This window comes from Cuculus canorus, chromosome 5 (assembly GCF_017976375.1).
Source record: "Cuculus canorus isolate bCucCan1 chromosome 5, bCucCan1.pri, whole genome shotgun sequence".
Taxonomy (NCBI): Eukaryota; Metazoa; Chordata; class Aves; order Cuculiformes; family Cuculidae; genus Cuculus; species Cuculus canorus.
Window position 1 is genome coordinate 54179405 of NC_071405.1, and position 26597 is coordinate 54206001.

The 26597-nt window shown below is 35.5% G+C and overlaps 1 protein-coding gene across 5 annotated transcripts in view; it reads right to left on the reverse strand.

Moving 5' to 3' along the window:
* The window catches only part of UBR1 (ubiquitin protein ligase E3 component n-recognin 1), a 63848-nt gene that overhangs the window by 21374 nt on the left and 15877 nt on the right, over positions 1 to 26597 (reverse strand). For 2 of the 5 annotated variants that reach the window (XM_054067213.1, XM_054067217.1), the window contains exons 5-29: positions 21817 to 21947; positions 21169 to 21310; positions 19669 to 19731; positions 19258 to 19381; positions 18068 to 18175; positions 17521 to 17609; positions 16629 to 16727; positions 15780 to 15937; positions 15113 to 15212; positions 14685 to 14813; positions 13707 to 13887; positions 12744 to 12805; positions 12437 to 12547; positions 11424 to 11489; positions 11152 to 11253; positions 10532 to 10595; positions 9990 to 10114; positions 9033 to 9085; positions 7905 to 8007; positions 7335 to 7383; positions 5949 to 6103; positions 4252 to 4351; positions 3214 to 3323; positions 1750 to 1839; positions 40 to 227 (exon numbers count right to left, since the gene is read on the reverse strand). In XM_054067213.1, the coding sequence (XP_053923188.1) occupies positions 40 to 227; positions 1750 to 1839; positions 3214 to 3323; positions 4252 to 4351; positions 5949 to 6103; positions 7335 to 7383; positions 7905 to 8007; positions 9033 to 9085; positions 9990 to 10114; positions 10532 to 10595; positions 11152 to 11253; positions 11424 to 11489; positions 12437 to 12547; positions 12744 to 12805; positions 13707 to 13887; positions 14685 to 14813; positions 15113 to 15212; positions 15780 to 15937; positions 16629 to 16727; positions 17521 to 17609; positions 18068 to 18175; positions 19258 to 19381; positions 19669 to 19731; positions 21169 to 21310; positions 21817 to 21947 (2702 nt within the window). The remainder of the gene's footprint in view (positions 1 to 39; positions 228 to 1749; positions 1840 to 3213; positions 3324 to 4251; positions 4352 to 5948; positions 6104 to 7334; positions 7384 to 7904; positions 8008 to 9032; positions 9086 to 9989; positions 10115 to 10531; positions 10596 to 11151; positions 11254 to 11423; positions 11490 to 12436; positions 12548 to 12743; positions 12806 to 13706; positions 13888 to 14684; positions 14814 to 15112; positions 15213 to 15779; positions 15938 to 16628; positions 16728 to 17520; positions 17610 to 18067; positions 18176 to 19257; positions 19382 to 19668; positions 19732 to 21168; positions 21311 to 21816; positions 21948 to 26597) is intronic. The other 3 variants (XM_054067216.1, XM_054067214.1, XM_054067215.1) reach the window with 3 other exon arrangements.

A 26597-nucleotide genomic window follows, 5' to 3' on the forward strand; every position in this document is an offset into this window, starting at 1 on the left:
CTCTTCCCATCAGAACTCTGAACGCATGATTTTTCCTACCTTTCATCCTCCATAACAGTATCTTCTTTCCCCTGTGCCTCCAGCGTGTTTTCATACAGAAGCTTATGGGTTTCAATGAAATTCTTCTGCAGCGCAGACATCTGGGCCATTATTTTCTGACGGTGCAACCTAGCTGCTTCTGCCTTTCTCTTCCGCTCAGCTTTCTCTTTATCCTGAGTGCTCTGTGTCTTACAATAAAGCAGAAGAAAGAAATCACGGAGAACACCAAAAAATGAGAAGAATCTTTCCCCAAATATATGCATTCTAACCATTCAGATCAAATTCCTTAACTGACAACACTCGATTAAAAAAAGTTAATTCCTATCTGAAAATCATAAAACAAAATTTTAGATGTTGACTAAGGCTCATTAACCTGGTCAGAAGAATGATTTCTGAGGGGTCCACAAAAGGTCACTACTACAATCCCATGCCCGAATACAGGACCAATAATACCCAATACATTTTAATTAGGTGCTTGCCTGTTCTTTAGTGCTTGTCAGAAACTTCAGTGAGGGTAACATCACAAACCTCACCCAGTGTATTGTTATTTCCCCATAAATGAAACCCCTACTGAGTATCCTGTATCTCCCTTACAGGAATTGAAGAAAATTTTATCTTGAACTATCTACGGATGATATAACAAACAAATTGTTCCCCCGTTTACGTGGCAGCATTTTATTAATCTGAGGATTGATTTTCCCCTGTTCTTCTGTATTGTAGACCAGAGAACTATTCTTCCAATATTTCCCCACGCATCATGCTTTCAAAAACTATAAAAACAGTATTTATATGCTTTGGAAGAAGTGTAGAATTCAAAAACCAGAGGCAGACTTAATTAAAATGTATAGAACCTAATTCATCTTATACTTAAAGCACAAATTCAATGTTTCACACACTGCTTCAATTCACAATACCACTACTTCTTGAGCAAATGAAACAACAAATTGCCCCACAAGTAGCGCAAGTGTAAGAGTCTCATGTGTTACTGACTTCTGTATTTTGTTACCTTACCAGATATCATGACACTTTTTTTGAAACTAGAAATAGAGCATATGCTGTGATAGGTTTAGTGCTATGCATGCAATGACCAGCCAAGAGATTGCTTGGCAGAAAGCAGTGGCCAAATCAAATGCCTGTGTGCACATTATCTAAGTGTCATTAGATTTTTCTTTTCTATTCAACTACCAATTTAAACAATCAAAAAAACCTCCATAGGACTCCAGCAATCACTGAAATCTCCATTTCACTGTGTCAATTTACCAATGGATTCAAAAGTTATTTTGAGACAAGGGGGAAGAGACTGCTACACAGAAAGAATAATCGCCTAAGCCTGATGCCTTCATACAATCAAGGCAAAGCAGATTAACCTCTTGGTAGGTCACAAGTTACAAGACATCATTTTAAGTAGATTTGTATTTCCAATTATTGCACAACGACAATATAATAGAAAAAGTGATCAAATCAAAGATAAGAAATGGAGAACTTGCAAGTATGATCAAATCCAAATTATCTGCCGATAATTCATGGAACATGCTTAGCACAAATTTTATTTATTAAAAATATTAATCTTGGGTTTGCAGGCAGTACATCAGAAATTAAAATTTTTAAAATTACTGGTTTATGTAACAATACTTTTAGGCACCTTTGTGAAAGCAGCCATTCAAAACATTAAAATACAAGGCTTCCAGGGAACATTTTTTTTATTATTACCTCATCACCTTTTATAGCTTCTGAGCCTGACGTAGCTGCTACTGTTGTCAAACTCGACTTTTCTCTCAATCTTTTCACTGTGTCAAACATCTAGGAATAGACACTTAGATGTTAAAAATAAGACACAACTCCGCTCTTATTACAACATAGACAAGATTAAAGCTCGATATTTAGTTTCACATTATTTTCAGATTTACAAATTTATGTAACATACGCTCTTAAGTAACAAAAACATCTGAGATCTCATCTGCTCTCCTGTAACACTGCTGTGCCTGCATCCTAAAGCTGATGAACACAAAGGAAATTAAAATTCGTCCTAATTTTCCAGATTTCTAGCACTAAAACTGCTAAACAGCTAAAGCATCTGTACATCAGAAGAATGGACAGAGACTGCTAGCTTATTTCAAGCAGGTGATGTGGATCATGTCATGGGGCTAGGCACTAAAATCATGCAAAAACCTACACACCTAGCACAGAAAGGTTTCTACCACATACCATATGATTTAAAACTGAGCCTTCAATTTTCATTTACTGCTTTCTCCAGCTATCTTTACTTTAAGAAGCATCTAGCAGTTTTGATAATACTGAATATTCTACATTTACTACATGCATCATTAAAAAGTTATGTATAATTTTTGAAGTATATTTTCAATTTTGCCCTGAGAATTTCAGAAACAATTTCTCATTCCAACTTGCCTCCCTAATGTACCAGGAGAGTCCAATTTTAGTAGCTGAGGGTAGTCTCGGAACTCTACTACAGATTCTTACCCTCTTTTCCAAGAGCACTGTTCTCTACGTTGGCCACCTAAAAACAAAGGGCCACCTAAAAACAAAGGGCCACCTAAAAACAAAGGGCCACCTAAAAACAAAGGGCCACCTAAAACAAAGGGCCACCTAAAACAAAGGGCCACCTAAAACAAGAAGCCCAAAATGGAACAGGACAGTAGTACTCCTGCTAAGCAGAAGCAGCAGATTCCTATGTCAGAGGAGGTGTCATAGCTGTAGTTCTTCCCCAGTCTTGCTGGGCAAGGGCAGGGAGCTGGATGGAGAAATTCCACAGGCCAAATGTACAGAGTGGTCATTAGTCACATCTATATAACCTGAGCTGCAATACAAACAGCCTCTAAAAATGCTTTCCTAATTAATAAACTTTCACTTGTCACTTGCAATTATTTTCAACAGAAACACAAGGAACAAAGTTCACGTCATTATTGGAATGAGTTAACTAAACAAAAATAGACCCAATACTTGAAAGCAGCAGTAGCAGTACAATGACTTCTAAGCATTATCACAGTATTCAAGAAAACTCATCTTGTCTACGGGAAAAAAAAAAATTTCCAACAGATTAAGCTTCTCAAAAAAATCACTGTAACTGTAAATACTGGGTTATATGTAGGAATCAGAACATCTTTCATAAACTCTAAATAAATAAAATCAGGCCATACTCATCTCCCCCCTGCGTACCTGCAGTATCCAACTGACTGTGTCCTTCTGCGCCTCTAACTGAGGAACTCGCTTCAATTTTTCCAGAAGCATTAACACACTCACAGCATTCAAGGCTGAACTTCCCATTCCTTCACAAAGGAGAGAAGAACAGAAAAGCATGGGTCTTCAGGGAAAAAAACCTCAATTTTTTCATGTATTTACAACACAACCTGAAACATTGCTGATTGTATAACACACATATGAACACAACCTGTATAGTTATTTTCCTATTTTGTTTTCATCTGTTTATTCCATTTAAATGTAGCATAACCTTTCCCCCTTGTAGATCAATAATTTTTCCTACTTTCAACAGCAGAAGTACAGACAAGAATAGAATTGCCTTTTGCTTCAAGGAGAAGCAGTGAATCTCTGATACTTAATGAAAGTTTGCCAATAGGTCTGTGTGCACAAATTTATTTGTATCACAAAATATATAATTAGAGCAGTTATTTGCTTACTCACAGCTTGGTAATAGCTCATAACATTAGCCCACTCTTTAACACAGTAAAGCTTTAAAATTGAGACCATTGTCTTCAACTGTAATTTTTTTCAGCACTTTTTGAAATTAATTTGCACATTTTTAGAATTGAGATGAACACATTACCAAAAAAATTTTATTTTATTTTAAATAAAAAAATTACTCACTTCTCAGTAAGTGTTTTCTTACAAAAACACTGATTATTTTTGCACCCGCTAACATAAATGGGTCTCTGTTTTTTCTGGTTAGACAAAACTAAAGCTAGCAAAGACTTCTCCAGCTTCTCAATTTTAATTACTTTTAGTTTATTCCTAGAGTTTCCATTTCAACCATATTCTTGCAAAGGAAGAAACATTTTCACTTATTTAACACTAGTATAATTTTCCCATTTCTTTCCCAGGCAGAGAATCGCTGCTCCCCTTCAATGTATTTACAATTAGGAACAAAAGAAACTTTCCCAAACCCAATTTTCAAGGACAAAAAATCTAGAAAACAAGTTGCTAAATTTACTCTGCACTTTCAAGGAAAATGATACGTACGAGTTGCTTTGTGATAAAAATCAAAGGTGACTTCTTCTTCTGGAGACTTCTGTAACTGCTGCTTTTCTTCTAGTAACCCTAAAGAAAGGAGATGAAGCACCTAAAAAAAAAATGTAAACAATAGCAAATCTCATTCACTGTTAGAGGTCTGGAAAAATGGCATATAAAATAATGATGCTTAATATAGTTCTGCACTACATACGGATAATATCCATGATAAAACACAGAAACGAGGAAAAGTGCAGAGATTGTACATGGAAAGTGAAATAACATAGCACAATATAATTTTCTTGCATATTCCTTGCACTAAAATTAATAAAGTTGCACACACATTACATTACGGACATACAAAACCTGTTGTTTTGCTGATACAAATCTATATTTGGTTGATTCCGAAGATTAGCATGTAAGACAAGACAATTAAATAATCTATGCACTCTCATTAACAAAACTGATCAATTCAACTAGTTTGTCAATTTGGATCCTAATCCTATAAATTTTTTTAAAAAAAAATAAAAACAAAAAACAATGAGACAAATAAACTTGAACATCAGTAATTCCTTTTTTTTAAAGCATAAGTCAAAAATCAAATGGAAAATCAAATGTTTAAATACTTATAAAATTAAATTATTTCATGAATAAGGCTCTAAAGACATTTACATATGACAGCCGGTTGACAGCCATCTGAACATGAGCCAGCAGTGTGCCAAGGTGGCCAAGAAGGCCAATGGCATCTTGGCTTGTATCAGCAGGACCAGGGAGGTTATTCTGCCCCTGTACTCGGCACTGGTGAGGCCGCACCTCAAATACTGTGTTCAGTTCTGGGCTCCTCGCTACAAGAAGGATGCTGAGGCTCTGGAGTGTGTCCAGAGAAGAGCAACGAAGCTGGTGAGGGGGCTGGAGAACAAGTCTTATGAGGAGGGGCTGAGAGAACTGGGGTTGTTTAGTCTGGAGAAGAGGAGGCTGAGGGGACACCTTATTGCTCTCTACAACTACCTGAAAGGAGGTTGTAGAGAGGAGGGAGCTGGCCTCTTCTCCCAAGTGTCAGGGGACAGGACAAGGGGGAATGGCCTCAAGCTGCACCAGGGGACATTCAGTCTGGACATCAGAAAAAAATTTTTCACAGAAAGTGTCATTAGGCACTGGCAGAGGCTGCCCAGGGTGGTGGTTGAGTCACCATCCCTGCAGGTGTTTAAAAGGCAGATGGATGAGATGCTCAGGGGCATAGTTTAGAGATTGATCGAAATGGTTAGACTCGATGATCCTGGAGGTCTTTTCGAACCTAGTGATTCTGTGATACTTGGAGGCTTGGCAGCTGACAAGATGAAGCAACCACAATTTCTTTAAGATTACCTAAGGTTTCCTTATTTGCACATGAAGTTTCAAGAAAAAGCAGAGGCAAGAGAAATACATATCAACAGCTTCAGTGACAGGGCAAAACAGGAGGAAAAGAAAACGGAAAACTGGAGAATATTCCCTATTTAATACTCTCATGGTTCGCATTTCTATTTTACAGTGATATAAATTGGAAATATTTTCTCTGTCAGCAAGATTTATAAAACCAGGTTTCAAGACAAAAAACTAAGTTCTTATCACTCAAAGTTAAGATTTATTTTTACACTTCTTGACCTTATTGTGAGCAGTTAACATGGTCAACACAGGAATGACCATAGGAAGAAGACAAAAGCTAACTATACCATTTGGATCATAGCTTCAGTCCACAAGTGGGTTTCCAGTTCTACTGCTCTCTGGAGAATAGTCCGGAGTATGTGCATCATAACGTCACAGTTCAGAATCCTCACCACGTTGTTGAAAGCAGGACTGAAGTCTGGAGGAGGAGGTGGTGGCAAAGCTAGAAAAGAGAGATGTGCAAACATATTAACAAACTGGCATGCCAAAGATCACAGGCAAAAAGCAGACAGCAAATGTACTCATACCACTGAAAGAACAACTAAACCTTTAAATTAATAAAGCCACACTCAAAAACTATCATCTACCTAAGTCAGCTTTTATTTTTAGGAAAATCAGTATTTTCAGTGAGTTCTCATATAAAACACAGGCCAACTAAGCTAAACAACTAATAATAAGTACTTAGTTTTATCTGTAAATGCAAATCTTCAGTACTTCACACTGTCTTACCATTTACGTTTTGCTAGTAAAAATACAGTGTTAGCATTTTGCATCAGATATAAAGTTTCCAAATGGCTAAATGTGTGAGCAGTTGATCTTCCAGAGTGTGGTGTCTCACATAGTGTCCCGTGCCTAACATGGCCAAAGCTCGAAATTTTTCCTGCTGATGGGGCATCCTGATCATTATTAACTACGTGCATTTTCTGAAATATTGAAACTGTGCAATGGGGTGTTTCACCCAGAAGTCACCTGGAATCTTGGCATCTACTAATAGCAGCTCAACGCTGCAGCCTTTCCCTGCCTGGAAGCATTGACTTACGTCTTCTTTTGGTACCTGGATGCTTATTTTCAGAAACATTCTACGAATGCAGCATCTCTGAAACCATCAATCTTTTGACAATTTAGACTGAACTAATTATAAAAAGTTACTGACAAAGACAACACATAAGAGCATATGCTCAAAGTATTTGCAACAAAATGTCCAACTTTTCATTTACCAGTACAACCAAGTCCTTCTCCACAGGGCTACTTGCTCTCAATCCCTTCATCCCTCAGCCTGTACTGATACCTGGGGTCACCCCAACCCAGGTGTGGGACCTTGCACCTAGATTTGCTGAACCTCATGAGGTTTACATGGGCCCACCTCTAAACTTTGTCAAGGATCCTCTGAATCACATCCCATCCCTCAGACATGTCAACCACAGCACTTAGCTTGGTGTCACCTGCAAACTTGTTGAGGGTGCACTCGATCTTGCTGCTATGTCACTGATGAAGATATTAAACAGCACTGGGATGTCAAGTGCTAATTACAATTATTACAAGTCACAACAAATCTAATATGAACTCAAATACCCACGATTACATCACAAGACATCTTGCGAAGCTCATTTTATATACACAGTTACATACACTACTGAATTACTACATTTGTTGAGTCATCGGTTTCAAATTACCTTCATCTCTATTTTCTTGTTTTCTTCTTTTCTTTTGTGTATGTTCAGCCTACAGAAAAAGTGGTGGTGTTATATCAGCGTCTCCACAGAGGTACACAATGAAACAGTGAGAAACTCTAAACTAGAAATGTGGCAAGATACACAGTTAATACTTCGTCATGTAACTATAATCTCGTCTGAAAGCTGTTTAACAATACAGCATTGTGCATTTCCAATTTGTAGCAGAAATAAATAATTGCACATACTTCATTACTCAATAAAAGTCATAAAAGCAAAGTTTGGGCTTTTCCAGTTGAAATATAATTCTTATCATAATTTGTTCCTAGCATACAGAGTTAACAGAGCTAATGAAGTTGCCTTAGGAAAAATACTCATGCAAGCCATACCACGTCAATTTGTATTAAAAATCATTCTTCATAAAACTTCTAATGAAGTTTTCAAATTAGCTGTATATACTCTTTACTGAATCAGTTTCTTTAGATTCCATCACTTCCTTTGATTCACCAAAATTATTTAGACATTAATAAGTATCATGTTTTAAGCTTTCAGACTGAATCTTACACTGCTTACCTTGCTGTGCTGAGTCTTAGTATAGTGATAGAAGAACATATTGAACTCCTTCAAGCATTCATCTTTCAGTTCATAAACTCCATGGCCAGACACACCTGGTTTCCTTACAGGGAAATATTTCATGACATACAGATTAATAACATGTTTGGCACATCTTTGAACACAAACAAACCAGTAACAGAACTTATTTTCTACGGAAATGCTAATATAAAGTAGAATACTGACAGCTGCTTTATTAACTTAGAGTATAGAGTGAGGACAGCTATCAGCCCTTATTTTTCAATACTTTACTACTGTAAATCCTACCCAGCAGCAATTTTTTTCAAGTCTGTACTATCTGCAGCACACCATACAGCCTTTGACAGATAAATTATTTTCAACCTTATGGCTTAGAATTTCAGACATTAGATGTTATCACGTAAAATTAATTACTTTCTTTAGCCAAGGTACAAACCGAGTAATACAAAGAGCTACTTTCCAGCAACTGAGTTTTATTTGAACCTTCTATATAATTCACAAAGCAAAATTCCTAGGTACACCTATAGCTGTTCTTGATTAAAACACAAACAAATGAGCCACATAAAATTTAAACTAAGTTACACTAAAATAATTAGAATCACAAGACATTTTTGTGAACAGAAATAGCAGGTATTTGAACTAGTTTTTCTCCACTGCTACAACTGATTATTCTCTATTTCCATATATATATATATATATACACACATTAAAAAAATTAACTCCCATCTGAAAGTTACAGCAAATTAGCGACTAAATAATACCAAAATCAATGATTAGGGGGTGATTGTTGAATGTACAACTAGTTGTTATGGTTTCCACACATCTTTGAAATAAAACTAATTTCTGGAGATTTTCCCACTAAGACTTGAGATTACTGAATGCTTTAGATCCCTCAAACTGAATTTGAAAAGATGGGCAAAAGGAGAAAAGCAGCAGCTTCAGATATTCCATATACTGTTCTTTCCTATGCATTATCTGAAAGCGTATATATTTCAAGACCTTAAAAGTTTTGCAGAAGGGAGGCTGTGTAGTGCAGCTTGTTTAACCATTATAATTGATGAGATCTTACTTCATGTTCAAGCTACTTACAAAACAATATTAAGAACTTACTTAAATGTAGCCACTTTATCAATTACATTCTCCAAGCCAGTTTCATTGTTCTCCTGGTAAAAAAATATTTTGGGATAAATTTCTTCAGTATTATGCTAAGTATAATAAAAATAGACATACAGGTTTAGATCAATTCCCTAATTCAAGAATTATTATATTTTCTCACTGATATTCAGAAAGCAGATATTAATTATTGACAACCTACAAGGAAGTATCAAAGGACAGATAATACTTTCATTTAATCATGTGAAATTCTATTTATAACAGAGCTGATCTCCAGAAACAAAGCCGTGCCCTACCCAATGTCAATGGAGGGTGAAACAGAATGTTAGTCTCTCAAAACAGTGAAGGTGGATCACCCATTATCAGCTTCCAATAATATTACAGACTATTTATTTTAAAATGAAACAGAAGTCTTTTGCATTGGTTGCCAGCCCTGAAAGCTTACACGGGCTATAAAATCTAATATCCCTCTCCTTTGCCTGAGTTTCCAACAGTCGGATTAGAATGGCAGGAAAGTCTATGCTTTCAAATAGATCTGTACAGTACATAAATTCCCCTAGATCTGCACAGGTTTAAGTGATCAAAATTACAGGATCAAATTTAGTGATGGTACACAGGGAAAATGGAAACCAGCTGCACGATCCTACAGCCTGAAAGAGAAAGCGATTTTAAAACTTTTCTTTTGGTATCTAGGAGAACTACAGCTGAACATAGCAAAAAAAATTTCACCTCTTTATCAGAGAGCACAAACCAACTACAAGCCTTTTCATCTTAGACCATCCTTGCATCCATGACACTTGTCTTTACATCAGTAAGGTGTATAAAGCCCTTTGTCATGCTGTTTCATAATTCTGCTACTAACCTTTGGGCTTTATACCAGAAATAAAATGCTTGCATACAAAGACATGAAAGAAAAAGTAAATTTAGGAGAAAAATAAATAAACAAGGACTCACATTTTCAGGCAAGGACTTGGTAATTGCACTGTGAGCCATTGGTTCAATACATAACAGATGGATGATTTCTCTCATGATAACATCTTCTTTTGTCACATTACTCACTCCAGGCACGTATCTTTCCCCTACCAGAGGGATCAAAAGGAGAAGAATGGCCAATAACAGTGATAGAGCAATTCTGAGTTTTGCATAGAGGTAATGCTATTGCTGGGATATTTCATAGTATAGGTTTGCATTGGCCAGAAACCTATCCAAAGTGTCTGAGGGGAAACGTTTTTTTTCAGCCTGGCTTCCTAACAAATTAGGTTGAGATTGAGTTTCTCTTCATCTTAGAAGTCAGTTATGAAGTTATATAACAGCTTTTTTTCACTACACAACCCCTACTGCTTCTAGTTCACAAATATTTGTGTTGCTGAACCACCTATTCAAAACAGGCATTCTCCAGTATCATCTCCATACCACCTAAGTTAAAGTCACCAAAAGCCTGTTTTGTCAAATTGTAATAATCCATTACTACAACAGCAGAGAAAAATGAAACTTACCCACAACATAAATGAGGATCTGTAGCATCTCTTCTATTAACACGTTATATTGTTTGATCAAATCCTACAATTAGAGAAACCAGTTTAAAAAAAAATGGGAAGGAAAATCTGTCAAATGATACTGAGCTGACGTTGAGCTCTAAGAAGAGATCTTCATTTTAACAAGCTGAAAAAAATACTACACTTGGAAATATTATTCTGCAAGATTCAAGTGCAAGATTCACAGGAAGTAAAAGAAACAACTGAAAATGTATCCCAAATGAATGGTTATATGAATGTTCAAGCCTTGAGAGGCAGCACAACAACCTAAGAAAATTCCAGCCAAAAAAAGAACATAAAATGGCTTAAGAGACACAAATTTTATAGAGAAGTCATTCATTGACATGGATTTTGGTAGATGCCCTATAAAATAAAGGACAAAGAGTTTAAAGCTTGTTTTCTAATTTGCAGTAAACTTCAACAAATTCGGAATACAAAGTCATATGTCTAACCACTAGGTCCTGTGTTGACTGACTTTTAGTGTGGTCATAAAAAAGAAATTATCAAAAGCAGTTAGTTTTTTAATGTTCCATAAACTTAGAGCAAACTAATCAATCACCAGAAATACTTGAGCCACTTACCTGATCTTTGGTGGGCTTTATCTTTCTAAAAGCATCAGCAAGCTCATATCTCTGCAGTATCAGCAGGAGGAACTGGTTTGGATCCATAAGAGATGCACCTATCTATCAAAAAATGCAAACTAATATAAACATCAGTTACTATTACAGTTCTTCATTAATTATGAAAAATACTCTTTTGCTAGGAAAAAAATTAAAATCATAAAAATTAATAAAATTAAAAGAAATTCCATGAAAATTCTGAATCAAGCAAGCAGTGATTCAGAACATTATACCTGGAGCATGATGATGTCTTTATCATACATCTCTTCTCTGCATTTAACATCTTGATAATAGAATACCTAAGAAATAGGAAAACAAAATTTAAGTAGGGAAGTAAAGTAATGCACTATCAAACGTGCACCACTTAATGAGAGTTAACATCTAAGGCTTTTTTATATTGTACAGAACCTTTACTGAGTACGGAGAAGTCCTCCTTTTTTTTTTTCCAAACAAACATGTACTTTGATGGAAGTGATAAATGATTTGTCACTGATCCAGAGAAAGCTTATGCCGTACTTAATATCCCCTTCCAGGACAACATAATTCTAATGGTTGCTACTAATTGAAGTGAAAATGTCCTCCTCCTACCCCAGTTCTCAGAGACATAATTCTGCAGAGGGCTACCAATATTTGCTTTGATTTCACCACATTATCCAATGAAAGGTAAAACAGAATTCCTGCTGTCAAATTAAAAACAAAAAAGCATGAAGGCAAAATACAAGTTTTTAAGAGTAGACTCTCACTTTTACCTTTACTCTTGCAACAAAAAAGCCTGGAAGTACTATAAAATGTTTGTTATGTCCAGCTATATGGTACTCAAAAATATAGTATGAGCGAGCTTAAAATAGTTTAACTTTTGCATGTAATGATTACCATACACCAAGAGTTTCTTCTAACATTTTATGTTATTAGCAACAGTACTAACAGTACTTATGCAGTGATTCATCAGATCTTCAAGTAATTTACAGTAGTCATTTGTCAGTAATATTAATACTATTTCACAGAGTCAAACAGTCATAAGAGAGATGAAAACATAATACTTAACTAATAGGAGGAGACAAGCCTGGATGAAGCTGGAAATAAAACCAAGTCATCTGAATTCCCATACAGAAAGCTTTCTATTTGGTGTATGAGTGACCCCCACGATCTCTTTCTGCAGCAGATGAAACCACCACTGGGAGCATTACTGAGAAACATTTGCATACACCATCAGGACCAAGTCACTACCGAATCTTGTAGGGAGTACCTGGCTTATCAGGGAGAGCCCATTTCTTCTCCACATCTCCGCAGCAACCTGAGCAACCAAGACAAGACATCGCAAAGGATATTCTACTAGCAGCTCCACTTGAAATTCTTCCTAGAATTTAAAAAAGAAGAAAAAGCGAGAATACGTCTGTCAGTGATTTTAGAACTGTAAATCCTAATGAACAAAGACACACTGACAGCTGCTGTGTGTGTCGCGAAAGTTACAGGATATAATTGTAGGCCTTTTCCTTTCCAGAGTATAAATCACAAGAAGCATTTGGGGAGAGTGGGGTGTGGATTAATCTTACAGGAGAAACAAACTCGTGCAATCTTGAGATGGCTCCAGTCTTGCTTAATCGTACGTGAAGACCTACAAAATCAATACGAGAAAAATTAGAAAGTAAAACAAAATCTGTGATGTTTCTCCTCCAACCCATTCTATATGGTAGCTTAATCACCTACGACTCCGAGAATTACAGAAAAAGAGTCAAAGTTTATTTAGGCAAGATCTGTTACTTTTTTTTTCTCCAATCACATTATCACAACAGTTCTTATCAGTCTTACAATCCATTGGTTTATGAATATATTTACTCGTTTGATGATTTCATTAAAACTACTTAAATCAAAATTCTGCTAATACTATTTAGCATCTCAATTTCACGTTAAAATTGAATGTCAGTAATAACTGGATTTCAAGACTGCAAGGCTTAACAGATGATATCAAATGGTGTGATAAAGAATCTACAGTTTAATAATAGTATATGATTTCATTTGTATTCTAGAGAGTGGCCATCACCCACTGCTGTGGTCCTTTGTATTCTGACAGGAAATCTGTCCCAGCATGCTGCAAACATATGTCTTTTAGAAAAAGCATTTTAAGATGCATATGGTTGGAAAATTAATTTGAGGTACAGTAAAAATTATCATTCTTTTATGGCAAGACAGATAGAAACAGAAACAGATAACAAATTCAAATAGTCCAGAGAAAACTGTAGATATCACTAAGAGATGAAACTTCTCCTTCTCGCCTGACTTTAATCTCACTCTTGTTTAAAAATGTCCTCCAACCTCTGTAGCAAATGGTGGAGAATGAAGGTGTTGAGAAAAACTTTCCCTTAGTGGGACATGTTGGGAACAGTGTTTCCTGATCATGAGAATGTCAGTCAGAGAACAACTGATCTGTGTAACACTTATTCTAAATGCTTCCTAGAATAGAGAGATGGATAATAGATGTAGTTCAAATAGCAATCAAAACAAATTACACTACCTACCAGCAAGAGTCCTAGAGAGCGGTAAATGTATGCTGACAGGATCTGCAGACACTCTGTAAGGTCTGCTTTCCAGAGTATGGCCACACAAGTGAAACACTGTCTTTTCTCGTGAGCGGCCGTTTGTGCTACACCTCATCACAGCTTTATGACATTCTCTGTAGGCCCTTAGCAACAGTTCTTCCTGAAATTTAAAATAAATGTCTATTGTTATATGTAAAAATCATATATATACAAAAATTCCTCATTTGTTTCCTTCTGACAGCATAAACAGTTGCTAAAAATCCACAATATAGTAGCAGCATACTCTGTTTCTTTATACTGAGGAGTACTGGACCGGAGCAGTGGAATATCCACTAAAGCTAATTGAGAACATGCTTCTGTTTATAAAAGCTGCTCTGTCAAATGCTCTAAAATTCATGTACTTATTTAAGCTGAGATATTTTAGTATTTTGCATAGTTTGCACCCCAAATTGGATCAAGAAGCTGTAGTTCTTCCTTTCTCTCTCTACTGAAAAAAAAAACCCACTTTAAAATATCTTTAAGTTAACAATTTAAGTTTTACGATTTCCTCCCTTCCCACAGCACAGCAATGAGCTCCTGTACTGATGAAGACTACTCACACTGCAATTGTCCAATTAGCATGAAGTTTCTGCAGTCCACCTTTACAATTAAAAATGAACAGCGTGTGCTTCAAAACCTTAAAACTTGACAATGATACCATGAACCTAATTCTCAAAATCTTGAGCTACAAGAAGCATTTTTTTCGTCTTCATGATTTGCCTAGAATTCCCTGCATCTTTGTCACCTAGAAGATTATATTTTTCTGAGATCCTTTCTCTCTTTGTCATACCCCAGATTAATTCTTTGGATCTGTATTGAACAATAGTGAGCTCTTCTGAAAGGTTGCTTTTTAAAAAGCACTTAGAAATACTCAGAAAAGGCACACCTATAAGAACCCCAGGCAATTGATACACTTACGTCAGAAGCACACCACTCCTGGAACATCAAAAGAATATTCTTGAGCTGCATCTGTATAGCAATAGCTGCTTCCCAGTCAGGGTCTACTTCAATGTGCTGACCAATCTGTCTTTTTATCTCCTCCATTCCCTGAAATGGAGATGCCACAAAATACGCAAGTTAAATCAGCCATCATAGGTTTAAAACAACACAAAATCCCCTAAGCAAGCGGTAAAATATAGGTTGTCAAGATAAACACAGTTAAAATTGACGAATATTACTTACATAAACATTACTTTTTCACCCACCCAAGACAGTGACTGAAAAATTTACCAACTCAATTGCATGTTTATATTCACAATATTGCTATGGACAAAAAGAGGATCAAACAAAAGCACTGTAATATCTTTATAGTAGCATATTAGAAAAATTATTTAAGTGTGTTGTACCTGCATGCAAGTTAGAATCCTTAGGAAAGAAACAAATCCTTCTAAAAACTGCTCCCTCAGACGGTCTGTCCATAATGTAGGTTTGCTGACTAAGACATACCTGTCCCCAAAGAAAACAAACATCTTTTGCTCACACTTCTCTTCTGCTAATGCTTGTATCCGAAGCATTCTTTGTATTAAAGTACTAATGCGATGATACAGTTGATATCACCCTCCCCACTTCAAACTCCTCTTAAAATTCTCACCAAACACTGAAGTTGCTTGGTGTGACTCCATCACTTGAAATTAAAAGATTTTTTTCATTCCAAGGTATTTAGGGTGGTTTGCTTTTATAATATTCAGTGTATTAGAGTAATTTGGGACCTCCACAAGTGGAAAATGCCATACAGATGAGTACTATACAGCTCTCCCAGAATGATAATAAGTAGAAGCCAAATTTCCCATAGTCTTACGGTAAACATATTTTGTTTATTAATACAATTAATATATGAAATTACAATTTTGGTATTTTAAAAGTTTGAGTTTCCACTGAAAAATAAAACATTAAAAGGTTTCATATGTGTTTTTTGAGGGGTTTGGTATGAGGTTTGTTTTTAAAGGAGTGTTAACATCAGATTCCTGAACTGAAATACCTCATCCTACTGACAATTCTCACCTTTACACTTACCTGAGATCATATATTACTGCATATACCCGATTCAGTTTGTCCTGACTGTAGCCTTGGAAGTTGAACTTGTCATTTTTGTCTAGGTACTCTGGAAGCACTTCTAGGAGTGTCTCTGTAATGGTGGTGATCACATTTTGCTCTTCAATAAGATGTCGGGCCTGCAAGAGGAAAATTAAAAATTTTTCTTCCTGTTACTGTTGATGAGACCCGACAAAATAATTTTGCCTTTAAATCCATCTTTTTTATTAGAAATTATTTTAAGCATTTGCAAAGAGTCCAAGCTACAAAAACTCCTATAGTATTCATTACGTACAAACACAATTTCTATGAACTTACTTTGTTCTTTCTGACAGCTTCAATGTAACAGACGTGTTATTTTTTCTGGGAAGATCATGTAGAAAGGACTTTTACATTAGTATTTCAGGCAAGAAACATATAACCTTTAAAAACTACAGGTATACTTATTACCCCCACAGGATTTGGACTTGATGATCTTAGAGGTCTTCCCCAAGCTTCACGATTCTACGATTCCATATTCCACAAAGATGTTCAACCATTTTTTTTGTCCCCTTTAGTTTATAAAGTTACATAAGCAGGTAAATGTGAACAGTAAATGCATACAAAGTTAATGCAGAGAACACTACCTACAACTTCTACTTATTTGAATGAATGAATTTTGACAAACTCAAGCTCCTGCTTCCATATTGACTTTACAAAATCTCAGAATCATTTATTTTCAACTCAGCAATGCATAAAGACCCTCTGCTAAGTACAGCAGTCTGCAAAGGTGGTACTGCTAGCAATTCTCAAATTTATTTCACACTTCCAGCGGAGACAGGCTGTACATACCAGAGTAGGTACAGTGAACATCTGAACTGAGAGTGCAGTCACAGACAGAACTCTGTCATGATCATCACTGATGTATTCTTTTTGTAACGTCTTGTAATACTAGGAAAAGAGAATAAAACAATTGTTAATTAAAAATGTTTACTTTGTTATTTGCAAGAACTACCTATCATGTCCTTCTTCCTTTCTAACAGAAGCAGTTCGAACAACAAAAAGGTTACGGTGTCCTCAGTGCACCAAAGCAATTAAATACATGCCCCAACACCTTCATACGGAAGATAACCATAAATTTAACTGTTCTGCCAGACTGGAACCAAAATATTTTTTCTCCTACAACTAATCTTAGCCAAGAAAAGAAATTAAATATCTGGGAAAAAAGATCAATAAAGACATTAACTTATTCTAAAAGAAGTCTTCCTCCTGCAGTGAACTGCACAGACATTAAACACACAGTTATTAAACAGACATCTGTAAAAGATGTGTACAGTGAGTAATGGAAGTTTGTTTGCTTTGTTTCAGCCCAGAGAAAACCATGAAGCGTCAGTCATCTTTATTAGGATTAAAAAGTCTCACCCTAAAACAAAAAGCACTATCTTATGTTTTGTATATTTCTTAAGCATTGTATCTAACTTTTAAAAAGACCAGTTTCAGCCACAGCTCATCTTCCAGTTCAAAAGACACAGAGAATACTAACAACTCTGCATTCAAAATGAACACATAAACCGACGTGATTATATGGAACAAGCCAATGACACTGAAATTAATACACTAAAGGCTGAGCTAGTTGTTGAAGCTCTGCTTGTTGAAAACTCATAGTTAATATTGAAACAATTTGGGGGAAATTATACAGAGCTAGTAAAAATTCATAGCATAAAAAAAACAAATAAGCATTTACCTTCACAAACTCCACAGCAAAAAGTTTTTTGTATTCCATTTCCATGAAAAAACTACTGAAGATAAGTTCATGAAGAACCTTCCTTGCCCCTGTGAAGAGCCAATGCAATGCATGTCACCTCATTGTACTAAGATATAGTTTCTTACAGAAAAGAGGAACAGATTACTAGATGATAATTAAAAATCATTACAAGCTTTGAAATGGTTACAAAGTATATGAACAAATTTATTCACTATTTCCCTATTTTTAACACTACTGGTATGTATTTAAAACATAGTGCAAGCATCAAGTCATTTGAAGTCAGGCTACATCTTGTGGAAAAATTCTTCAAAATACATCACGCAGGAAAAATTTAAGAGGTAAATATATATAACCAAAATATCAATTACCTCAGCCATAAAAATAAAGGCTGTATAAGAAACATAATATAAAAACTACAAAGAAACGTAACTCCACTTGCATCGCACTTATTGACTTTTACACATTTGTTATACTCATGAAAAATTACTTTGCCTCTTCACTTCTATAGCAACACGGACACACAAACCTTTATGAAGTTTTGCATCCCATAGCATCAATTTGCTTATGAAGCATGGCTTTTCAGATCCAGCTTCTTCTGTGAGACATATCTGACAAAAGATCTGGCGAAAGTCACCTATAGAGATAAAACTATTGATTTGCACAAGAATGCTTTGATAATGAAGTGATATGAGCCAACAAAAGCAGACTTACAGAATTCTATTCCTTAATAGAATGGAAAAAAAGAAGGCACTTAAGTATGAAAAATTTCAAACAATGTTTTTTCTGAGTGAACATGGTCCCAATACACACTCTCCTCCTTACCAATTTCTTCCTATTATTCTCACCTGCCTTATTTAACAAATCCAGTGATGCAGACGAGCATTTTAAAATCAAAATCATTTAGACAGCTTTGCAAAGCAGATCCGTAAGAGTTCCCTATATCAGCACAGAAACGCAGAGGCTAGACAACTCTGTGCTAGTCCCTGCCTTGGGCCCTGAAAAGTCAGCGTTCTGTAGAATTTCAGAACATTATTTTATATTTTCTTGCACCTATCAGTAAATACAGTACTTGCTGAAACAGTACTGTCTCACTACTGTCTCACCATCAGTCACCCATGGGTTACTAACATTCAGAAATTAGTTCTGACGTTATTAATTTCCAAACAAAAAGTGCATTGTCATGAACCAAGCTGATGATAACCTGGAAATAAACAGAATTGAATGCCTCTTCATCTATGTTCCACCACTTAAAGCAAAACTCAGAAAAGAAAGGGAACCACCAGACCATCAAAAAGTTCCAGCTGAGTACGGAACATAAGGCTCTCAAAGCATCTACATACATAACCCAGAAGAACAAGGAGGAATGGTAGACTTCAACCTCTGTGCTTGAAGACTCTCATAAAACACATTAAAGTATCAGTTAATCTATAATAATTTCCTAACGCAAAATGCTACACTCCACATGGGAGACTTCTCGAATTTTAGCTTATCTCATCAGCTAAAAAGGTAATGCTTAAACCTGGAAAGCAACGTAACCATACTGATGGATATCAGCACCTGTTCTACTGTACTATTTATTTACTAACTAGGAGGATGTCAAAGTATTTTAATAAGGGAATATCATATATAACAGTGCCAAAGATATTTTTTTAAGAGAATTAGTCATTCAAATACTGACATGGCATTTATGGGGAAAAAAAAAATAGTTATGCTTACTTGAATAGCTCATAAGTTTGTTCAGCCAAGAACCCAGGCGTAAGGCAAACTTCTGGTGAGCCATAACATCAGCATGCAGAACCTCCACATGAAGTGGTCGTTGAGATACATTTTCAGAATGCCTCTAGGAATCAGGTAGATATTAGTAAATATAAAGATAAAATGAATTTTCATTTTTGTCCTTGCATGTTAATGGCCAACCATAACAAATGAAGAAATTAGTTATATCTCTGAAAGTACCTACCTATATTTAATGTGGTGGGGTAAATCCAGTTTCAAAAGTTGGTAGACAAGTTATAAAAGCATGGAAATACTAAGTTAAAGGCTGTACAGCAGACAAATAAGTCTGCAGTATTAACAATTATGAGGTCCATTTGTTCTTTAGATGAGAAAAATATTTTGGGAAGTTACCTTGATTTCTTCTTTTGCTTCCTGACAAGAGGCATAATGTCCTGCCTTAACAGCTCTACGACCCTGTTTAAAAACATCGAGCAAGACCAAAATGTCACAAGCCCGATCCTTGCTATGTTTTTTTTTATACACAAAATAAAAACAGAGACCAATATCACTCATGGTGCTTTTAGACATCTAGAAGGAAGTGTGAGCTAACATAATTATCTTTAGAAAAAAACTATTTTAATTAAATTAACAACAAAAAGTGAAGTCTAGGTATCTTAATACTATTAGAAAAGGAAGACGTGCACACACATTAAAATGTATAGTTTCCTGCAGAATACTTTAAATACAAACTACATCAACTATCTTCCTCGCACAAAGTACACTCATCCTGAATTGCTTTCCTACTGCCTTTCCTGCTATTTCCTACTTCTGTATATAAAATAGCAAGGTACATTATAAGCATGGGTTTGACAGCTCTTTCAGGAAAGCCAAGAACAGATCCAGCAAGAACAGGACCTCAAATTTCACTAAAAGAAATCAGAGATAAGCTCTCCACACAGCAGAATTTCACATGAGGAGAGGAAGTAGCTGTATGTTGTGGAACTGTTACAATTAAAACAATATAACCCAGTCCTGTGCTACAGATGCTTTGTAAAACAAAAAGTCTGATCGACCCTGGATCTAAAATTTAGGTTTCAATCAGAAGGAGCCTTGGTAATTGAAATCTTTAAGAGTTACTCCATAAACATGCATGTATATACATATTTTACAAAATGTGGGAAAAGCCTTATAATTATGCAAGAATGACGCTACTAACTAAATACAAATAAACTTTCATTACCTGAACAAAGAGAAACACAAAAAGAAAAAACAGCTTTTACAAATTAAAAAGGATACTAATATTAGTAAAACGTTTTACACGTAACAATACAACTAATACATATAAAGCCATAGACAAAGTTTCTCTGTGTGCAAAACAAGTTTTGTACTTTTGTCAGGTAAAAACTTATGGTTGTGCTTGGGATAATTCAAAATACTGATTATGTTTTCCCTCCTTCACTCAGTGCAAAAAAAAAAATTATATTACTAGAGTAAGGTATTTATGTGGGACATTAGTTTAAAAAATGAAGTAGTAAAAAGTGACTATATAAAATCGAATATGCATACAGCTGACTCGTATATTTTTCAGACAAATACCATTAAAATAAAATATTAATCTCAACTGAGAACAACAATAAAAAGGTAAGGAAAAATATGCCAAACAGCAAAGGAGCAATTTCAGATAAATCAGCTCTTCCCTTTCTCAAGGGAAAGAAGAGTCCTGGAGAAAAAGGTTTGATACATTTTAAAACCTTTCTTAAAGCAAGTACTGATTAACAGTTACTCTGCAACATGCCTTTCTCTCTCCCGAAGCTCCAGTATCCTATAAACAAAGATTCTATGATCAAGAGACTATAGTAGCATTTCTTGATGATTAAATGTTACTTTCTCCCATACCCAGAATGCACTAACCTCTTTATCTATGGCAGTAGTATGCAACTGGGCTTCACCAAGTTCACAGCCAAGTGCCCTTTGCAGGCTATAGATGACATGATCATAAGAATGATGTTCATCATTGAAAAGGACACAGTAGTAGCTGTCTATCTTCTCCCTACTGGGAAAAAGTCAATATATCATCAAACAAATACAAATAAAATTGTAAATAGCATCCTATCCAACACAAGCAACAGCTCACTGAATAGCTTAAGAGAAATCTCAAACACAAAAAAAATTATAGAAGAAAATAAAGCATGTTTTTCACGTCAGACACAACCAAAAATTCCCTTACCATCTATACCAGAATAAGCCACAGAAACCATGTGCCAAGTACAAAAGACTTTAAATTAATTTATTGCTCCATTATCATTTCTCCCTGCTGTTTTCTGATCCCATTTGTCTTTTTTAACATGACACGTCCATTTTGACCGAGCACAGTCACACACTACTTTTTCCCATGAAGTACCAAAAGCTTTTCTTTACGTAACTGTAGACCAAAAATGCTACAGTGCTGTTTACAGGGATTTTGCTACTAATACATGTGCATGAGTTTAAGAATACCAGAGGCAAAATTATCATCAAAGTCTCTAATGGCTTGAAGAGAAAGCTGGAAATACTCTCTACCTAATTGTGAGCTCCGGAGGCAGTTCCTTCTCTTCTTCCCATACAAGCATATCTACAATGTATTTTATCACAGAAGGAAATACCCTCCTAGAGTGTTCCAAAATTTCTTCATTCAACTGCCATTCAGAGTTCTGTAAAACATAAGATTAATATAAATATGGAAAAGAAATCTAAAAAATTAAAAGAGCGTTGGCAGAATAAATCGTTACTATATTTGTTTCAGGAAATTAGCCTTATGATTTTCAAGCAAGCTAATCTCACCTAATTTCTCCTCTTCAAAATTATTTCACCTCAAGGGCTCTCAGTATTATTGCAACAATTCCAACTACCTTTTTCACACATCCAGTTTTTATCTAGGAATAGACTATGAAAGGCCTCAAACGTGTTAGGAAATTTAATTGGTTTGGTTTTATTTTTAAACTTAAGCTTTAAAAAGCTGGTGAACAGTTTTCCGTACATCTGAAGATATCAAAAGTTCGCAGTCCAGATCAAAATTATTCCCCAGCATTGTCTAGTCTTCTGTAAAGGTATTCTGTCAAACATTCATGATGCCACTTCAACAAAATCATTCAAGGAAACCTAGATCATCTCTTTTCAGAGATCCCATCCCAGATTTAGAAATCATTCAAAAAATCCGTGTCAACTGATGTATTTCCTATCCACCCAGATAAAGCTCATTAATTGACCTGTCTACATCATATAACATTATTAATCCTTTCCATAAGCATTAAGCAGGAGAGAAATTAAAGTTATAAACAAAGAAAAATCACTACCAAATCTGCACTTAAGAACGAAGCAATCAATATTCAGGTAGAAGACAGAGACAGATTGCAATGACACTGCGTGAAAAGAAAGCTGATGATCTTTCGCACACACCACCTTCCTTTCAGCATATGCATATATAAATGGCATATAAAAACAATGTTAATGCAACCAAATCCAGTAATTTCATATAAAAATATGACATAGAAAGAGAAGGCTATTTTCAAGAGTACATAAAGTTTCCTATAATTTTACAACCATCCAAAACTGCCTACAAAATCTGAATATAGATGCGTCTGCCAGACTGAGAAAATATTAGAAACAAAGAATTTTTTCCAAGAATAAAGCTTTCCATGTGTGACCTTTAATCGTAAAGTGCTAAAGGGCACCCACCTCTGCAATACACAATCTGACAGATGTTAAACATAAAGAACAGGAAGAGTGATGTGTTTAACACAGCTAAGAATTATGTTTTTGGAAAGTTCTTAAATCAACTACACAGTCATGTTTATCCATTTACTAAGCAGATAGCTTTTAAAAAAAAAAAAAGGTAAAAAATTGTAATTGTGTCCCTATAATAGAAAAGCTAAAAAGGTAGTGGAAGACAAGTAAAAATGTGTTTGCGTGACCAATTGCTTCCAAAGCTCTGAACAAGAGATTTCTGACCTCTTAGGCATTAGAGGAATAACCTGGTGTCAAACATACAATCTCAAATGTCTGCCAATGCAATCATGGTCTATCAATATCACTGTGTGTACATACTTAATTTTGGATAAGCTCGTGGTGGATCTCACATTCAGGCAAAAAGTTTTTTTATATTTCTGACAAAGTGAAAACATTAGTTTGGAATCAAGAAGGAACAGATGACTTCTAAAAGCTTTTTAAAGCTGGATTTTAAAACAAAAGACTGCTTTTCTGAGCTCCATATTATAGACGAACAAATAAGTTTTGTAAATATCTCCTCATTTTGAAACTTAAAAAAGGTTTACTCAGGTTTAATTACAATTTTTGTAAAGATACTGTATTCTACTAACGCTCACCTCATTATCTCAGAAGTGCTAAGAACTCTGGTGCTTATCTTTCATCTTGTAGACTGAAATCTGTCCTCTCTGAAGGGCTTATTTTTAAAAGGAGGTCATTCTGTAGATTGATCTCTAAATTAATCTACCTTTTAAAAATAGCAGCTAGTTCCTAAGCATATTTTTACTGTGTTCTGTACAGCAGATAAACATAGTGCAATCATACCCTTCTTCTTTGCTCCTACCTGACCAGAGTAAGTCTACTAATATCCTAGCATGATGTAGCCTCTGCACTTAAAGTAATTAAAGGAATACTGGTCAGGATCATCCAGAGAAGAATGCTTATTCTTTGACAAGCATCTGTTGAACTTCTATACTACCAGAAAATATACTGGAAAAGAAATATGCAAGATGTCAAGATGTCCATTCCAAATGAGCTTGCAACTCATTTCTCTTAACAAGCACTACATGCTGAGAAAATTCCTACATTATGCAAGTCCTTGGTTCTCAAAACAGAGAGCAAACTACGAGGTAACTCAAATATCTGTGAGCCTCTTTATCATAAAAAAAAAAAAATATTCTGACAGCAAAGAACCATTATAATAAGTAACTTTCTACTTCTTGAAATTCAAATAATTGTCTAATAATGTGTTTTCTATCATTCCTGACTCTCAGGCAGCACCCATTGTATGACTACGTTCCAGTTCATTTGACAGTAGTGGTAACAGCTGAATTTGCACAACTCCATGACAGAAGTGCACAAATTCACTGCAAACTAACGACCTTATCAGAGACTGGAAGAGAAATAATACTCAAAGAAGCATAGGAGATTTCCTGTTTCCTTATCATCACAGGTACGACTGCAGTTCTGAATAAAGTTTAAACCAAGTGATACTGCGCGGCTGCTGTCATTATTGATATGATATGTCTTTTAACCTTATGTCCTTTGGATACAAATAGCCTGAAGAACATTCTGAGCAGCTTACCTTCATCCAAACAGAAATAAACAGCCATGGACTCTGAATGCATGCAGTTTCCTCTCCAGCTTTGTTTGAATAAGGTTTTGAAAAAAGGCCCTCAAAATTTGGACCATGTGATTTAAACAAGAGCAAAACAGCTTTCTGTAAAATTTCTATAATGGTTTCAGCTGTTCTAAAGGAAATTAAGGCAAAAAGCCAAACATCACAGATGCAGTTACCAGACCTGTGAGATCGAAATCTGCACCTTGCTGAGAAAGGGGTTCCTCAGCTGAAAGTGAACATTTCCTAAACCATTTCAGGGACTCTGGTAGAAGTTGTTAGAAACAAAAATACTATTATTCTCAAAAGCAAAGTGCTGAAACAACCATTAGAAGATCTGATACAGAGACCTAAATTTTAAAGCTGGTAGATACAATCCATTTTGTTTAGAGTCTCACAGGTCCATATCCATCCAGGTATCGGTATGACTTTTTTGTGAGCCATCATAGATGAAACCCATACTGCATGTTAGCTACAGTCTATAAGACAAAACCAGACAAACAGTCACTGGAGGCATAAGTAATATCACTTACCTAGCAGCAATGAAGATGCTTCGGTTGGAAGGACTTCATTTTCAAGTGAAAGGTTTTTTTAATTTTATACTGAACTTTTTAATTTTCAGCTGGGATCTGAACATTTTGTCTTAAAACCATTGCTAACCTCTCTTGGTGATATGATAAGGACCCTTCAGTAATCAGCTAGAAACCTAATACTGAGCATCTTGTAACATAAATTTTCCATAATATCCAAAGTTGGCTTTGAAGCTGTTAGACACGCGAGTTCTCAACCTTCTCATACATTTTTATCAAAAGTACCAGAATCTAGCATTGCAAAAAAATTCCTAATTTCCTTCCAAATGCAAGGACAAAAGTGAATACCACCTAAAGAGGAACTGTGCTAGTTTCTTAGTCTGGAACGACCTGTAGATTGTGCTGGGAAAAGTACTGAACACACATTTAGTACTGGTGACAGCAGTAAAATTAACCATACCAAAGCTATTTTTGAGTATTCTAATACTGTGGAAACAATTTGGTTGTTTGGATTACAGATTTTCATAAGTAATACGTATGTATCAGCTGCACATACATATCACATGGCTCAGTACTCAGAGACAAGCACTGCACAGTAGAAGAGACTTGACTGAAGTAGAAGCAGCTGAACATTACAGTGTGAAGCTCTCAGTGGTAATCAGAGGAACCCTTCTTGGAGCTCCAACTATTTTCAGTTCTGAAATCCATTCAGAGTCATGGGTTTTTTTAAAGGATAAAAAAAAATGAAGGAAAAGTTCGTCTAATTTTTCTGTAAGTACTGCACTCTTTATTCCTTTTTCCATATGATTTGTTGCCAGATCACCAAAACCAGTACTTTCACAACAAAATCAGGAGGAATTAGGGATCTCTTTGCAATGACAAGTGCAAAGATCTTTTTTTTGTCCTGATTATCTCAGAAGAAATAATTTTGCCTGAAGCAACTGATTTGCCTCTGTTCTCTGTTTAAAAGATGGCATATTTCTCCTGAATATGCTGCTTTATGAGGTACAAAAAGCATGACACATCCTAGCACAGTCAGCTTTAAAGCATAGGGAGTTATTTTAGTCACAGCAACAGATCACACATCAGAAGTAACAGACAAAAAAAGGCGTTCAATAATGCAGTAATGTGGAAAATAGAAAATATCATTAAAATCAAATATTATATCTAAACATTTACTAACAACTTTGAAAACAGTTATTTGTAAATAAGAAATTACTGCTACACATAGAAAAGAGCAAGGGACTGCAATGTTAATTCCAAATCAAAGACAGAAATTCACAAACTAGGTAGATGGAACTGTTCTGTGGAGTTTGCCTTTTGTTTGGAGGCAAAGGATGTTGAATATGTTTGATGCCAAACACCTTGACCAAGGAAATCCTGATTCAACTCAATTGGACCTGCTACATGGATCATATCATATATGCACTTTCATATACAGAAATGCACAA